This window comes from Myotis brandtii, unplaced genomic scaffold, assembly GCF_000412655.1.
Source record: "Myotis brandtii unplaced genomic scaffold, ASM41265v1 scaffold291, whole genome shotgun sequence".
NCBI classification, from domain to species: domain Eukaryota; kingdom Metazoa; phylum Chordata; class Mammalia; order Chiroptera; family Vespertilionidae; genus Myotis; species Myotis brandtii.
The window spans coordinates 73,369-90,746 of record NW_005361118.1 but is presented as its reverse complement, the minus strand read 5'-3'; the positions used below and the strand labels follow the sequence as shown (position 1 = coordinate 90,746).

Genomic DNA, 17,378 nt, shown 5'->3' with positions numbered 1-17,378 from the left:
TACAAAATGTTTATCATTGCATGAGGTTGTTTTACCTTAGGAGCTTTGTTTAGAAACCACAGATAAATGCAATAGACAAGACGGTTCTCAGCTAACTAATCCTATATAATAAAAGCCTAATATGCTAAGTGTTCAATCGTCCGTTCAACCAATCAAAGCATAATATGCTAATGATATGCTAAGGCCGTTCAACTGCTCACTATGATGTGCACTGACCACCAGGGGGCAGACGCTCCAACTGGTAGGTTAGCTTGCTGCTGGGGTCTGGCCAAGCAGGGCTGAGCGAGATGGGCCGGATATGCCCTGGAGCCCTCCCACGGTCCCTCCCTGGCCCCAGTCATGCACTGGTGGGGTCCCTCGGCCTGGCCTGCACCCTTTCACAATCTGGGACCCCTTGGGGGATGTCGGAGAGCTGGTTTTGGCCCGATCCCACAGGCCAGGCCAAGGGACCCCACTGGTGCATGAATTCAAGCACTGGGCCTCTAGTTTCATAATAACCTTTTATTTCTCAATTCAAATATTATTTCTGTGTTTCCAGAGACATTGATGTACAAAGCTAATAAAAGCTAATATTTATAATGTGCCAGGCATTGTGCTAAGTTCTCTTTATGTATTAACTCAGTTTATGCTCACAAGAGCTCTCTGAGGTAGACCATTTTAGTTGAGGAAACTGATGCTAAGAGGTTAGAAACTTTTTTTAAAATATATTTTTATTCTTTTCAGATAGTAAGGGAGAGGGAGAGAGAGAGAAACATCAATGATGAGAGAGAATCGCCGATCGGCTGCCTCCTGCACACCCCCACAGGGGATTGAGTCTGCAACCCAGGCATGTGCCCTTGACTGGAATCGAACCTGCCTACTCATCAGTCTGCAGGCTGATACTCTATCCACTGACCCAAACCGGCCAGGGCAGTTAGAACCTTTTAAGACCACAGCTAGTAAAGGAGGAAAGACTGGGATTTGACCCCAGCCATTCTGACTTCAGAACCACTTTGCTAGTTTATTAGTTAATCAAAATTTTCTATTGTAGATGTCTGCAATGAATTATCCATTTACGATATGAATTACATTGTTTGTTTTTAAGGCTTTTATCCGTTGATTGGGTGGAAGATTGGACAAGAGGTTGTATGCATAGCTGAAGGCAATGCAGGAGACACTGGTACTGCCATAAAATGGGCTCAGCAATTAGGTAAGTTATCCTTTACACAGATTTCACAGGCCAGACTTAAAGAAGTTAAGAATGCCACAGGATCGCAGATCAGTAGGAAATGATGGCTTGTTCAAATGAAACATAAAGTAATATGACATGTGCTAGAAGAAAATATAGGATGTTATTTTTATGGTATTAGGATGGTAAAAGCCTAGGTGTTAAGGCCAGATGCCATAAAGATAACAATAAATTTATGCATATAAAATGTTAGAATGTGTACGGAGAGAGTTGCCATAAAGCAAAACTAAAAGACATATTGGTGAGAACAATTTGTAGCATATGTCAGAAAAATTAAAAAGATGATAAAAAATTGACAAATCAAATGACTAAAAGTGTTCAAATTCAATAATGAAAGAAATACACATTTAAAAAATTATGTCACCTCTCATTATCAGAGATTAATTAGTTTGATATGCTCAGCATTGGTGGGAATGTAGAGACAATAATATTATTTTTTCCATTGGGATGAATGTTAATTATTAGTATGGCCTTGCCAAGCTAGTGTGGCTCAGTGGTTGAGTGTCAACCTATGAACCAGGAGGTCATGGTTCAATTCCCCATCAGGGCACATGCCTGGTTTTCGGGCTTGATCCCCAGTAGGAGGCATGCAGGAGGCAGCCCATCAGTGATTCTTTCATCATTGATGTTTCTATCCCTCTCTCCCTCTCCCTTCCTCTCTGAAATCAATCCTATAAAATAAAGAGGCAATATGCAAATTGACCATCACTCCAACACACAAGATGGCCTCCCCCATGTGGACACAAGATGGCTGGCAGGGGAGGGCAGATGTGGGTGATCAGGCCAGTAGGGGAGGGCAGTTGGGAGGGACCAGGCCTGCAAGGGGTGGCAGTTGGGGGCGATCAGTTAGGGGTGACTGGGCCAGCAGGGGAGGGCAGTTGGGGGCAATCAGGCCAGCAGGGGAGCAGTTAGGCGTCGATCCGGCTGGCAGGGGAGTGTTTAGGGGGTGATCAGGCTGGCAGGCAGAAGCAGTTAGGGGCAATCAGGCAGACAGACAGGCAAGTGGTTGGGAGCCAGCAGTCTTGGATTGTGAGAGGGATGTCCCAGATTAGAGAGGGTGCAGGCTGGGCTGAGGGACGCACATACCACCCCCCCATGCACGAATTTCATGCACCAGGCCACTAGTAAAAGTATATTTTTAAAAAATTACTATGGCCTTTCTGGAGGACCATCAGGCAGTATGATTGAATGCAGACCCTTTACCAGGCCTGTAGGAGAGGACAGTTTGGGGGGACCCAGACCTGCAGGGGAGAGCAGTTAGGGGCAACCAGGCCAGCAGGGGAGGGCAGTTGGGGCAGACCAGGCCTGCAGGGGAGGGAAGTTGGGAGCGACCAGGCCTGCAGGGGAGGGCAGTTATATTTTTTGTTTTATTTTTTGTTTTCTATAGAAATAGACAGGTGTGCAAAGATGTATGCATACATGGGTGTTTAATGCAGCAATTGGAAATAAGTTCCTATCTATACTAATAAAAGGGTAATATGCTAATTAGACCAGTTCAACCGGACATCTTCTGGATGTCCAACTTCCTTCCGGAAAGTTAGGGGGTGACCAGGCCAGCAGGGGGGCAATTAGGGGGCGACCAGGCCAGCCGGGGGGCAGTTAGGGGGTATCCAGGCCAGCAGGGGGGCAGTTTGGGGGCATCCAGGCTGGCAGGGGGTCAGTTAGGGGGTGACCAGGCTGGCTGGGGGGCAGTTAGGGGGCATCCAGGCTGGCAGGGGAGCAGTTAGGGGGTGATCAGGCAGGCAGGCAGGCAAGTGATTAGGAGCCAGTGGTCCCAGATTGCGAGAGGGATGTCCGACTGCCAGTTTAGGCCCGATCCTGCAGTGATTCAGACATCCCCTGAGGGGTTCTGGATTGGAGAGGGTGCAGGCCAGGCTGAGGGATCCCCTCCCATGCACGAATTTCATGCACTGGGCCTCTAGTCTAATAATAAAGCACTAGATAAGTAAATATCAGTATATCAATATAGTAGAACATTGTACACTCACACATAACAGTATAGTTGCATATCTTATTGAAATGGAATAAGGTGTCTATATCTATTATACTGCAAAGAGGGGATGAAGCAGTTGCCTGTGTAAATATTTTTGCTTATTTAAAAACTAGCTTTATTGAGATATAATTCACATACCATATAACTCACTTATTTAAAGTATACAATCAATTTTTTTAGTATTTTCACAGCTTTATCACAATCTCATTTCAGAACATTTTTGTTCCCCCTATACCCATTAGTAGTGATACCCTGTCCCACCTCCCATTCCTAAGCTACCATTAAGCTACTTTGTATCTCTATAGATTTGCCTGTTTTGGACATTTCATGGGGTTAGAATCATATAACATAAGGTCTTTGTAACTGGTTTCTTTCAGCACAGTCTTTTCAAGGGTCACCTATGTTGTAGCATGTGTCAATTCTTCATTTCTTTTTATTGCCGAATAATATTCCATTGTGTGGATGTGTCGCAGTTTATCAGTTGATGGACATTTGGGTTGTTTCCTCCTTGTGGCTATCATGAATACTGAACAGCCTGCATATTACATAACCATATTTCATGCATAAGGTGTGAAATGTTATATACCAAAGTATTAGCGGTGATTATCTCTGATAATTAAATTATAGAGCAGGCTCTGACTCTCTGCTCTTTTCAACTAAGCTGATATGTTTAAAGACAAAGATAATTCTGTTGGCAGAAAACATACACTCTAGGAGGGAAATGCCAATCCATTTATTCATTTCTTCCTTTTTTCTATTTGTCTATAAGCCTTCACCTACATCGTAAATATAAGATTACTTATTAACAAAAAATATTTATTTCAGAGCTTTTTATTACTTAACTCTTCTCCTTAAATGTACTTCTTATAATTTTTTGGACATGTATCTTTAGATAACTTCAGATTATAGAAACTATAGGTTATATATGTCTTCTTTTTTAGTTATACCTTTTAATTTTATTGCTTTCCAGAAGATGCAAAGAAAAAGTAGAATAATTTCACATTCGTCATTAAGAAAAAATCATCATCAAGTTGCATATGACATCATGTGCATGAGTCAGTGGGAATCATTTCACTGCTTATTGAGGTTGAGGGTCATCCATTGTAGTTCTCAAATGATTAGCACTCTTTTCTGGGAGATGGAGCTAAAATGCCTTGACTTATCAAAGTGATGTGACTTCTGGTAGAGGCATGATGCCCTTCTGAAGGCTAATCCCATCTCTGCAGGAAAACAGAACTGTTGGTCTAACTGGAGGGAGAGAGAATTCAGAGTTGAATTATTTACTTTAAAATTTCAATGATTGGCATAGCTAAATATTATTGGTATGTATCTGTCTGAAATACAAAAAGCCAACATTTACTTGACTATATGTCTTTCTAGTCTGAGCATTCACTTTAATGGGTATATCGACAAACATAACTATACTAGAGGCCCAGTGCATGAAAATTCATGCACTGGAGGGGGCGGGTCCCTCAGCCCAGCCTGCCCCCTCTCACAGTCCGGGGGGGGAGGCGACCCGGCGATCAGGGGAAGGCGATGCCCTCAGGGTTTGGAGGCGACCTGGCGATCAAGGGAAAGTGACGCCCCCATCACACCTCTGCTGCTGCCACTGCCGGCAGCGCAAACCTCGGCCAGCCCTGGTTACCTGAGCCTCAGGTGGCCCTGGGCAGCTGGGCAGCCTCCATTTGAGGCTTGCCTCTGCCACAGGCCAGCCCTGGGCAGCTGGGCGGCTGGGGGTCTGAGGGCCTCTGGAGGCAGGCGGGCTGAGGGGATTGGGCGCCGCCATCTTGTGGCTGTGGGCACCGCCATCTTTGAGGGTGGGGCAGTCAATTAGCATATTACCTCCTTATTGGCTGTGGGTGCCGCCATCTTTGCAATGGTGTGAGGGTCAATTAGCATATTCCCTCTTTATTAGATAGGATTACATTCAGGAGAAACACAGGATATACTAATAAGAGCTTAAATAACCCTGTCATTTCCTTGAAGACATGCAGTCTGAACCTTCATATCCTTGTGTGATAAGCTGAGCTTGTTCCACTTTGAGTGTGGCTTCCTTTCATGTCTTTGCTGGGTGGTACAACTCAGGCTCAGGCATAGATGCTGTTTTAAACTAGAAAAATATTATTTTCTTAATCGTTTTTACACAGGCCAGTTCTCTCTCATCTTTTTTTTTTTCCCTTTAGTGTCCTATGTTAACTGCCATATTTGGGTCCCTACATGTTCATCTTTTCTCTTTTTAATTTGGTCCATTTCTGTTCCTCATCACTCTTTGTTCTATTTTGCTGTCATAATCTTATAAATATTTTTATGTCTGAAACCATACATGCTAGGATACCAGTGAAGAAGACAGGTACTGCTGTCTTCATGGAGGATATAGTCTAGCAAGAAGCACACATATTAAATGAACAATTGGAAAAAAAAAACAAACCAAAACAAAAACCATTAGTGTTAAGTACCAGGAAGGACAAGTAGTTATGGAGTCAGTGATGTCTTTCTAAAGAAAAGACTTATTCTGACTGGAGAATCAGAATATTTCTTTCTTTTTTCTTTTTTCTCTTATTTACTTAATTGGGGTGACACTGCTTGACAAAATTATACAGGTTTTAAGTGCACAATTCTACAACATATCATCTGTACACTGTATTGTGCATTCACCACCCCAAGTCAAGTATCCATCTATCACCATGTATCCCCTGTACTCTCCTCCACCTCCTCTTCCCCCTAGCAGTCACCACACTGTTCTCCATGTCCATGAGGTGTTTATTTTTTTTGTTCAATCCCTCCACCCCTGCCACCCAGCCTCACCCCACCCCAACAGCTGTCAGCCTGCTCTCTGTCTCTGAGTCTCTCTATTTTGCTTGTTAGTTCATTTTGTTCGTTAGAGTCCACATATGAGTGAATACATAAGGTACTTGTCTTTCTCTCACTGGCTTCTTTCACTTAACATAATGCTCTCCAGGTTCATTGATGCTGCTGCAAAGGTAGGATTTCCTTCTTTTTTACAGCCAAGTAATATTCCATTGTATAATGTACCATAACTTTAATATATATATATATTGATTTCAGAGAGGAAGAGAGAGGCAGAGAGATGATGAGAGAGAATCATTGATCAGTTGCCTCCTGTACGCCTCCTACCAGGGATTGAGCCCAAACCTGGGTCTGTGCCCTGACCAGGAATCGAACTGTGACCTCCTGGTTCATAGGTTGATATTCAACCACTGAGCAACACTGGCTGGGCTGTCACAACTTTTTTATTCACTCATCTACTGATGGACACTTGCACTGCTTCCAATTCTTGGCTGTTGTAAATAACGCTGCAATGAACACATGGGTGCATATATTCTTTTGAATTAGTGTTTTGGTTTTCTTCAAGTAAATTCCCAGAAGTGGAATGTTGGGTCAAAAGGCAGTTCCAATGTTAATTTTTTGAGGTGATTCTAACTCCATACTGCTTTCTACAGTGGCTAAACTAGTCTGCATGCTCACCAACAATGCACAAGGGCTCTCTTTTCTCCACGTCCTTGCCCATACTTGTTGTTTGTTGATTTGTTGATAACCATTCTGACAGGTGTGAGGTGATATCTCATTTTGGTGTTAAACTTCATTTCTCTGATAATTAATTACATTGAGCATTTTTTCATATGTCTATTGACCATCTCTATGTCCTCTGAAGAAGTGTCTATTCAGGTCCTGTGCCCATTTTTTTTAATTGGATTGTTTGTATTTTTTGGTGTTGAGTTTTGTAAGTTCTTTATAAATTTTGGATATCAACCCCTTAACAGATGTATTGGTGAATACATTCTCCTATCCAGTGGGTTGTTATTTCATTTTCTTGATGGTTTCCTTTGCTGTGCAAAAACTTAGTTTAATGTAATCCCAGTTGTTTATTTTCTTCTTTTGTTTCTCTTGCCTGAGTAGATATATCAGAAAAAAATATTGCTATAGGAAATGTCCAGGATTTTACTGCCTATGTATTTTTTTAGGATTTTTGTGGTTTCGCAACTTACATTTAAGTCTTTTATCTATTTTTGAATTATTCTTGTGTATGGTGTAAGTTGGTGGTCTCATTTCATTTTTTTGCCTCTCCAAGTTTCCCAAAAACCATTTATTGAAGTGACTGTCTTTAGCCCATTGTATGTTTTTGCCTTCTTTGTAAAATATTAATTGATTATAAAGTCATGGGTCAATTTCTCAGCTCTCTATTCTGTTCCATTGATCTGTATGTCTGTTATTATGTCAGTACCATGCTGTTTTGATTACTATAGCCTTCTAATCTAATAAAGAAGGAATATGCAAATTGGCCATCATAAAGACGGTGGTGCCCAGTCCCCTCATCCCCACCAGAGTCCCCCAGTCCTTTCAGCCCTGCTGGGGTGGGGTGGGGGGTGGCAGGCACGTGGTGCAGCTGGACCCACCCTCAGTCCCCCAGCCGCCCAGGGCCAGCCTGAGGCACAGGCAGGCCTCAGATGTCAGCTGCCCAGCCGCCTATGGCCAGCCCGAGGCACAGGCAAGCCTCAGATGTCAGCTGCCCAGCCGCCTAGGGCAGGCCTGAGGCTCAGGTAACCAGGGTCGGCCGAGGCTTGTGCTGCTGGCAGTGGCAGCAGCAGAGGTGTGATGGGGGCGTCGCCTTCCTCTGATCACCAGGTCACCTCCCACCCCTGAGGGCAGGTCGGGCTGAGGGACCCCCCTCCAGTGCATGAATTTTCATGCACCGGGCCTCTAGTGTAGTATAGTTTGATATCAGGTAGAGGGATTCCTCCAACTTTGTTCTTCTTTCTCAATATTGCTATTTCTATTCTGGGTCTTTTGTGGTTCCATATAAGTTTTTGGAATATTTGTTCTAATTCTGTAAAATATGCCATTGGTATTTTAATAGGAATTGCATTGAATCTATAGTTTGCTTTGGGAAGTATGGACATTTTAATGATGTTAATTCTTCCTGTACATGAACATGGTATATGCTTCTGCTTGTTTTATCTTTTTAATTTTTTTCTTTAGTGTCTTACAATTTTCTGAGAATGTTTTTTATATATTTTTAGTTAAATTTATTCCACAACTTGTTGTTGTTGTTCTTTATACAATTGTAAATGGGATTGTTTTCCTAGTTTACTTTTCTGGTAGTTTATTATTGGTGTACAGAAATGAAATAGAAAATCTGAATGTTTATTTTGTATCCTGCTACTTTACTGAATGCATTTATCAGTTATGGTAGTGTTTTGGTGGAATCTTTAGTGTTCTCTATATAAATATAATGTCATCTGCAAATAATGACAGTTTTACTTCTTCCTTTCCAATTTGGATGACTTTTATTTCTTCTAATTGTCAGATTGCTGTGCCTAGAACTTCCAGTACTATGTTGAATAAGAGTGGTGAAATGGACATTCCTGTTTTATTCCTGATCTTAAGGGAAATACTTGTAGATTTTGCTCATTGAGTGTGATGTTGATTGTGGGTTTGTCATATATGGCCCTTATTACTTTAAGGTATGTTCCCTCGATTACCACTTTGCTGAGAGTTTTTATAAGTGGGTGCTGAATTTTATCAAATGTTTCTTCTGCATCTATCGATATGATCTTATGTTTTTATCCTTCATTTGTTCATGTGATGTATCACATTTATTGACCTGCAGATATTGTACAAACCTTGTATACCCAGAATTAATCCCACTTGGTCATGGTATATAATCTTTTTAATGTATTGCAGAATCCTGTTTGCTAATATTTTTTTTAGGACTTTAGCATCTATGTTTATTAGGAATATTGGCCTATAATTTCCTTTCTTTGTAGTGTCTTTATCTGGTTTTAGAATTAACATAATGCTGGCCTTGTAAAATGAGCTTGGGAGTCTTCCCTCTTGAAATTTTTGGAGTAGTTGGAGAAGGATAGTATTAGTTCTTCCTTGAATGTTTGGTAAAATTCACCTGTGAAGCCATTCAGTCCAGGGCTTTTGTTTGTTGGGAGTTTTTTTTATTACTGCTTCACTTTCACTAGTTGTAATCTGTCTATTCAGATTCTCTGATTCTTCCTTATTCAGTTTTGTAGTATTGTATGTTTCTAGGATTTTATCCATTTTGTCCAGATTGTCCAATTTGTTACTTCTTCTCTTTCATTTCATTTATTTGTATATAATATTGTTTTTTCTTGAATCTGGTTAAATATTTGTCAATCTTATATATCTTTTCAAAGAACCAACTCTTGGTTTTATTTAACTTTTGTATTTTTGTTTTAGGCTCTCATTTATTTCTACTCTGATCTTCATTATTTCCTTCTTTTTGCTCACTTGGGGCTTTGTTTGTTGTTGTTTTTCTAATTCCTTTAAGTATAAAGTTAGATTGTTTGAGATTTTTCTTGTTTCTTGAGGTAGGCCTGTAATGCTATGAATTTCTCTTAAGACTGCTTTTGCTGTGTCCTATAGATTTTGAGTTCTTGTGTTCTCATTTTCATTTGTTTCAAGGTATCTTTTTATTTCTTCTTGATCTCATTGTTAACCAATTCATTATTTAGTAAAATGTTATTTAGCCTCCATGTCTTGGTGTGTTATTTTTTTCTTGTAATTGATTTCTAGTTTCATAGATTTTTTGATTAGAGAAGATTCTTGATATGATTTCAATCTTCTTAAATTTATATAGACTTGTTTCAGGTCCTAACATATGGTCTATTCTAGAAAATATTCGATGTGCACTTGAAAATAATCTATATTCTGCAGCTTTGGTGTGGAATTCTCTGAAAATATCAATTAAATCCTTCTAAACTAATGTGTCATTTAAGGCCACTATTTCTTTATTGGTTTTCTGTCTGGACAATCTATCCATTGATTTCAAAGGGGTGTTAAAATCCCCTACTATGACTGTATTACTGTCTATCTCTCCCTTTATGTCCATCAAGATTTGCTTTACATATTTAAGTGCTTCTGTGTTGCACGTATAAATGTTTACAAGGGTTATATCCTCTTGTTCAATTGTTCCCTTTATCAAGTGCCCTTCTTTGTCTCTTACTATAGGCTTGGTTTTAATATCCATTTTGTCAGATATAAGTATTTCTACCCCAGCTTTTGTTTTTCTTTCAATTTGCATGAAATGTCATTTTCCATCCCTTTACTTTTAGTCTGTGTGTACCTTTTGTTCTGAGATGGGTCTCTTGTAGACAATATGTATACAGGTCTTGTTTTCTCATTCGGCTATCCTATGTCTTTTGATTGGAGCATTTAAGCCATTTGCATTTAAAGTGATTTGTGATAGGTACATATTTATTGCCACATAATTCTTTGACTGTGTTCCTCTTTTTTGTTGTTGTTCTTATTATTATCATTAAAGCAGGCTTTTAAACATTTTTTGTATATTGTTTTGGTGGTAACAATCTCCTTTAGTTTTTTCTTGAGTGGGAAGCTCTTTATTTCTCCTTCAATGTTAAAGGATAGCTTTGCTGGGTAAAGTATTCTTGGTCATCACTTTGAATATTTTATGCCAATCCCTTCTGGCCTGAAATGTTTCTGATGAGAAATAAGCTGACAGTCTTATGGGAGCACTCTTGTAGGTAACTGTCTTTCTCTGTGGCTTTTAAGGTTCACTCTTTGCCATTTTAATTATGATGTGTCTAGGTTTGGGCCTCTTTGGGTTCAACTTACTTAGGACTCTGCACTCCTGGACTTGTGTATCTTTTTTCTTCACCAGGTTAGAGAAGTTTTTGGTCATTATTTCTTCAGATAGGTTCTCGCTTGATCTCTTGCTCTCTCTCTTCTCTTTCTGGTACCCCTATGATGCAGATATTGTTACACTTCATGTTTTTCCAAAGTTCCCTTAAACCCTCCATATATTTTTTAAAGTCTTTTTTCTTTTTGCTGCTCTGATTGGGTGTTTTTTCTACCTTGTCTCCAAATCACTGATTCAGTCCTCTGCTTTATCCATCTTTCTGTATTCCTTCCAGTGTATTCTTCACTTCAGATATTATATTTTTCATTTCTGTCTAGTTTTTTTTTATGACTTCTATGTCCTTTTTCATATTATTGAGCATCCTTATAAGCATTACTTTGAACTCTATATTTGATCAATTGCTTGCCTCCATTTCATTTAGCTCTTTTTCTGGAGATTTCTCCCAACTTACTTTTGTGGCCTTTTCTTTGTCTCCCCATTTTGGCTGCCTTTTGTGTTTGTTTTTATGTATTAGGTAGATCTTCTGTGACTCCCTCTCTTTGTGGGGTGATCTTATGTAGTAGGTGTCCTATGGGACCCAGTGGTTCAGTCTCCTTGGTCACTTGATCTGGGTGCTCCAGGAATGTTCCTTGTGAGGGTTATGTGGGCGCTCCTGTTGTAATTGAGTTTTGATTGCTATTGGCCCATTCATGCATAGGGCTGACCGACTGTGAGACTCACCCCACACCAAGTCGAGTAAGCTGCTGTACAGATGCTGACCACATGAAGCAGAATTTGCCTCAGCAGGGTTTGGTGCCTGCTGAGGTTTCCCTTTGGATATGCGACTGTGAAGCTTATTGGATCCTGCTCTTTTGTTGTCTGAAGCTTGTCACTGGGTGTATTGAGTCTGGGCCTCCCGGGATGGACTCTGGTGTAGACCAATGTGAGACACTGCCTGTGATTGATGCTCAGCGACCTGTGTCGAGCTACAAGTGATACACAGTTTGTGGCTACCTCTGCTGGGCCTGGGGGCACTGGAAGGACCAAGATGTACAACTGAGCCAGACTTTATTAGCATCGGGCCCAGGTGCAGGTCAGCAAAAGTCCTACTGCACCCTAGGATCTGTCCCTGCCTGCTGGCTACCTGTTAGACTCAGTCTCTGAAAGAGCCTCTGGTTACTCCTCAGCAGGATGTAAGCTCCGTAGGATAGGGCAAGAGGCAGTGCAGAGGGTGGGGTTGTTGCCTTGCCCCAGGCTGATGCCTCAGGGAAGGGAGTGCTCCACCCAAGAAAGATGGCGTCTGCGGTATAGGAGATTGACTCGGCACACTGATCCTGGTGGCTTTCCCTTCAGCTCTGTTCCCAGAGTCACAAACCCTAGAGTTGGAGTATCAGAAAGTTTCTTTAAAGAAGTGATGTTTGAGCTGAGCCCTGAAGGAAGAGTAAGAGTGGGGAAGGTGGGAAAGGCCATTGCTCAAAGAGCAGTCCAAGCAAAGAGGACCAGTGAAGAAGGCCCTAGCATGACGTAGGCAAGGCAATGAAGGAATGCCCTATTTCTTCTCTATAACTGAGGGAGTTCCCATCTCTGATGTCCTCCAGTAACATGAGTCAAGGGGCATCTTTTCCCTAGCAATGCCACTTTTAATTGATGCATGTCACATATGCCTTCTCCAGGCAATCCCCACTACACATTTAAAATTACCCAGGACTCTTATTTACCCAAAGAAAACTGATTTTTTTTTCTCTATGTGTGTCTTCCCAAGAGAGATACAGTCTCCATTAGGGGAGATGAGATAAACATTCTCTGAAATATGAATTAATTCTAGGTAGTGGTGAATGGTTACATGTTACTGCTAGTGAATAGGGCCTTTGTTCCTGGTCCTGTATCCCTCTTGCTTCCTGCTGGGATGACAAACAGTAAGATGAGTAAGGCTCACTGTCAAAGCTAGAATGGAGTCCAAACAAGAATGGAGTTTTGAGTTTTCAAGTAGACTGTGCAGATCTGAGTTTTGGTAAAAGTACCAGCGGCTGGTAAGAACCTTCTAATGTTCTCTATATAGGAGCCTCCTGAGCCAAGAGAAAAATCCACTCAGCATGTGCAGAAGGAGCTGGCCCAGCCCCTCCCTGGGAGAGACTGCTGACAGTGGACAGCACTACTGTTTGGTCTGAACAGCTCCTTTCCAGGCTGAGGGGAGAGGCTAATCTTTCTCATACTTGGAAAAACGCATGAGCCAAGGGTGTTCATTCCCTTACCTCTTACCGCCTGCCAACCCCATGAGCTTGACCTGAAAGAGAACACACCTATTTAAGAGCATATGCACCTTGGAGGAGGGGGAGCAAGTTCAACTAAGCACCACTGGAGGCTCCTACAGAGGCAGATGTAATGGAAGAAACAAGATTAAAATAACATCAATAGGTCTCTTACATGTCTCAGGCACAGGTGTACCTATTGTGAGGAAAGAGAAAAAGACACCTGTTTTTAGAGGGTTGCAGTGCATCAGAAGGTGAGTGTATTAGTTTCCTTATTGTCTTACTAGAGGCCTGGTGCATGAATTCGTGTACAGATGGTGTCCCTTGGCCTGGCCAGTGATCAAGGCCTATTGGGGCCGACCAGCCAGCTGGGTGGAGGTACCCTGAGAGGTTGGCCAGCCCCCAGATCGGGGCCCCAGGGGAAGGATTGGGGGAGGTTGGCCAGTGTGGGGGGAGAGGCTGCAGGAGGTTGGCCAGCTGAGGGGAAGGGCCGTGGGAGTACACTGACCACTAAAGGGCGGTTCCTGCATTGAGCGTCTACCCCCTGGTGGACAGTGTGCATCATAGCAACTGGGCGACCAGTCATTTTGGTTGTTTGGTTGTTAACAGTCGCTTAGGCTTTTATATATATAGATAGTTGTGGAGATGAGAAGTCTGACCAATCAAGGTATGGGCAGGGCTGCATTCCTTTCTAGAGAGTTTAGAGTAGAAGCCATTTACTTGTCTTTTCTGGTGTCTAGAAGCAGCTGCTGCCTAGTTTGGCTCATGGCCCCCTACCTCAGTCTTTAAAGCCAGCAAAGTTGCTTTTATTGACCATTCTTTTGTCATCACATCTTCCTCTTATTTATTACAGCCAGGAAAGATTTTATGTGTGTGTTTTTTAAGGACTTGTGTGATTAGATTGGGCCCACCCAGATAATTGAGAAAACTCCCATTTCAAAGTCTTTAACACATCTTCAGTCTCTCCAGGGATGTGGATGTGTGCATGATCAGAGGTCTGGGGTGGGGTAGGGGCTGGCTAGAGGGGGTCAAAGAAGGGAAAATGGGGGACATTGGTAATACTGTCAACAAAAATATGTAGACAACAGAATGTACTTTCTGTTCATTTAAAGTTCATATAAAGCCCGTTCTAAACACACACACACACACACACACACACACACACACACACACACACACACATCTTTTTTCAGCCATACTTAGAAAAGCAAGAGTGGAACATTTGAGCCTGTTATATGATCGTGTGGTTAGAAATGATTGGTTAAAAACAGTATTTATATGTTACTTAGCCACATGGAAACTTGAAATGTCTCTTCTTCAGTAGCACAGGACCAAGGAAAATGTTTAAAACATAATTTAATAGTGTCCAAAAAAAAAAAAGAAAATGACTATAATTCTATAAAAATAGTACTTACAGGAAAGTAATGAATGCTTACTAATAAGAAAAAAATAAAACCATAATAAACTTTCAAACAAAAATATAAGGCTATACAAGTTATAAAATTGAGAAATAACAGAAGGTAAAATTGATAAACTAAATCTCTCTTTTTTGTAAGGGTTAGAACATCTTTATTTAGGCATTAATTAGATCATAGAAAAGTGCTGGTGTCAGTGAAGGTCCTAGGCTTTACAGAGAGTGAGGTAGCAAAGTAAATGCTATCTTTCATGGGAACTTGTCTAAAAGCATTGCCAAGATTGGAAAGAAAACTTTATAGTAAATGATTAGGTTTACTACAATTACTAAATAGTCATTGGAAGACTTTGTCCATGTATGCTCATTTCGTATTTTTTTTTCATTGCCAGCATTTTGGTTTTTTTTAATAAATATATTTTTATTATTGACATTATTACAGATTTCTCCTATTTCTCTCCCTCTGCCCAACCCCTACCTGCTGTCACACCCCAGGTCTTCACCACCCTATAGCCCGTGTCCATGGGCTATGCCTATAAGTATAGAAGTTCTTTGGTTTATCTCCCCTAGTCACCTTTAGTAGGTGAATTATAATAAACATTCAAAGAAACATGTCAGTCCAGAAGTGTTAGCACCTATCCCCCTCAAACTATTTCAATGGAATACTATGCAGCTATTAAAAAGAGGGATCTTTTACCTAACCCTAACCCTTGTCCCTCTACCCCCACATCGAGATATGTCAGTCTGTTCCATGCCTCCATGCTTCAGGTCTTATTTTCTTGGTCAATTCATTTTATTCATTAGATTCCACAAATAAGTGAGATCATGTGATATTTGTCCTTCTCAGTTTGGCTTATTTCACTTAGCATATTTTCCAGGTCCATGCTGTCCCAAAGGGAAAAATATCCTTTTTTTTAAAAAAATAGCTGCATAGTAACCACATGAGCAGCAGACACGTGAGCAGCCCACTCCTGTCCAAGGAGCAGCAGCCCTGTGAACAGACTTCCCCAGGCCTAAGAACAGAAGCCTCATGTGGCCTGCCCCAGTCTAAGGAGAAGCAGCTGTGTGAGTGGCCCACTCCCCTGTGGAGGAGCAGCAACCACGCTAGCAGCCTCCCCCACCAGCCAGAGGTGACACCACTGCTGCAAACAACACCCACAGAGGAGCCGCTGCCAACTGAGGAGCAGCCACTTCCGTGACCACCCGAGGAGTAATCAAAGCCCGAGGAGCCACTGCCACCCAAGGAGCAGCCCCTGCACGACTTGGCATCTAGATCAGTCGGTGAGACCCAAAATGGGTAGACAAAGAAACCCCAAAGGAAAGAAAATGAGGTATCACCAGAAAAGCAGATAAGTGAAACAGAGGCATGCAATATGTCAGAAAAGGAATTCAAACTAAGGATCAATGCACCGGATGTGGAAGAAGCAAGAAGAAACAGATGAAAAAATCAACTACTTATGCAAGAAGCTAGAAGAAACAGATGAAAAAATCAACAACTTAAGTAAGTCCCAAGAAGAAATGAAGAGCGACATAGCTGCAATAAAAAACACCATAGAAAGTTTCAACAGTAGACTAGGAGAAGCAGAGGACTGAATTAGCAAATTAGAAGACAGGGAAGGAGAACACACCCAAACTGAACTGAAATTGGAGAAAAAAATTAAAAGACAGGAGGAGAGCCTAAGGGAGCTATGGGACAACATGAAATGAAGCAAGATACGAATAATAGGGGTGCCAGAACAACAGGAAGAGCAACAAGGGTTAGAAAACCTATTTGAAGAAATAATGTCAGAAAACTTCCTTGAGGTGCGGAAGAAAAAAGTCACACAAGCACAGAGAGTCCCAAACAAGGTGAACCCGAAAAGACCCACACCAAGACACATCATAATTACCATGGCAAATGTTCAGGACAAAGAGAGAATCTTACAGGCTGCAAGAGAGAGACGGAAAGTTACATACAAGGGATCTCCCATTAGATTATCAAATGATTTCTCAACAGAAACACATCAGGCCAGGAAAGAATGGACAGAAATTTACAAAGTGATGCAAAGCAAAGGACTGAATCCAAGAATACTCTATCCAGCAAGGCTATCATTCAAAATTGAAGGGGAAATAAGAAGCTTCACAGACAAAAAAAGGCTAAGGGAGTTCATCACCACCAAGCCAGCAATGCAAGAAATGCTAAAGGGACTGGTGTAAAAAGAAGAAATAAAAAGCCCAGAAAGAAAACAGCCACACAAAAAAAGAAATGGCTACAAACAAGTACCTTTCAAAAATAACTTTAAACATAAATGGACTAAATGCGCCAATCAAAAGACATCGAGTGGCTGAATGGATAAAAAAAAAAATGACCCATATATATGCTGTCTACAAGAGACCCACCTCAGAAGAAGGGACACACATGGACTGAAAGTGAAGGGATGGAAAAATATCTTTCAGGCAAGGAAAAACAAAGCTGGAGTAGCAATACTTATATCTGACAAAATAGACCTTAAAGTGAAGGCCATAACAAGAGACAAGGAAGGCCACTTCATAATACTAAAGGGATCAATACAACAAGAGGATATAACCCTGATAAACATATATGCACCCAATGCAGGAGCACCCAAATACATAAAAAAACTCCAGGAAGATATCAAGGGAGAGATCAACAACAATATAATCATAGTGGGGGACTTTAATACACCACTGGCATCACTGGATAAATACTCTAGACAAAAAATCAGCAAAGACACAACAATCCTAAATGACTCACTAGATCAAATGGACTTAATTGACATCTTGAGAATCTTTCACCCCAAAGCCACCGAATATACATTCTTCTCAAGTGCACATGGGACATTTTCAAAAATAGACCACATATTGGGTCACAA

At 41.3% G+C, this 17,378-nt stretch overlaps 1 protein-coding gene across 6 annotated transcripts in view; it reads left to right on the top strand.

The window, feature by feature from the left end:
* Positions 1-17,378, top strand: part of GK5 (glycerol kinase 5 (putative)) — a 164,966-nt gene that overhangs the window by 110,196 nt on the left and 37,392 nt on the right. For all 6 annotated transcript variants that reach the window (XM_014542151.1, XM_014542152.1, XM_014542150.1 and 3 more), the window contains one exon: positions 1,085-1,189. In XM_014542151.1, coding sequence (XP_014397637.1) covers positions 1,085-1,189 — 105 coding nt within the window. The remainder of the gene's footprint in view (positions 1-1,084; positions 1,190-17,378) is intronic.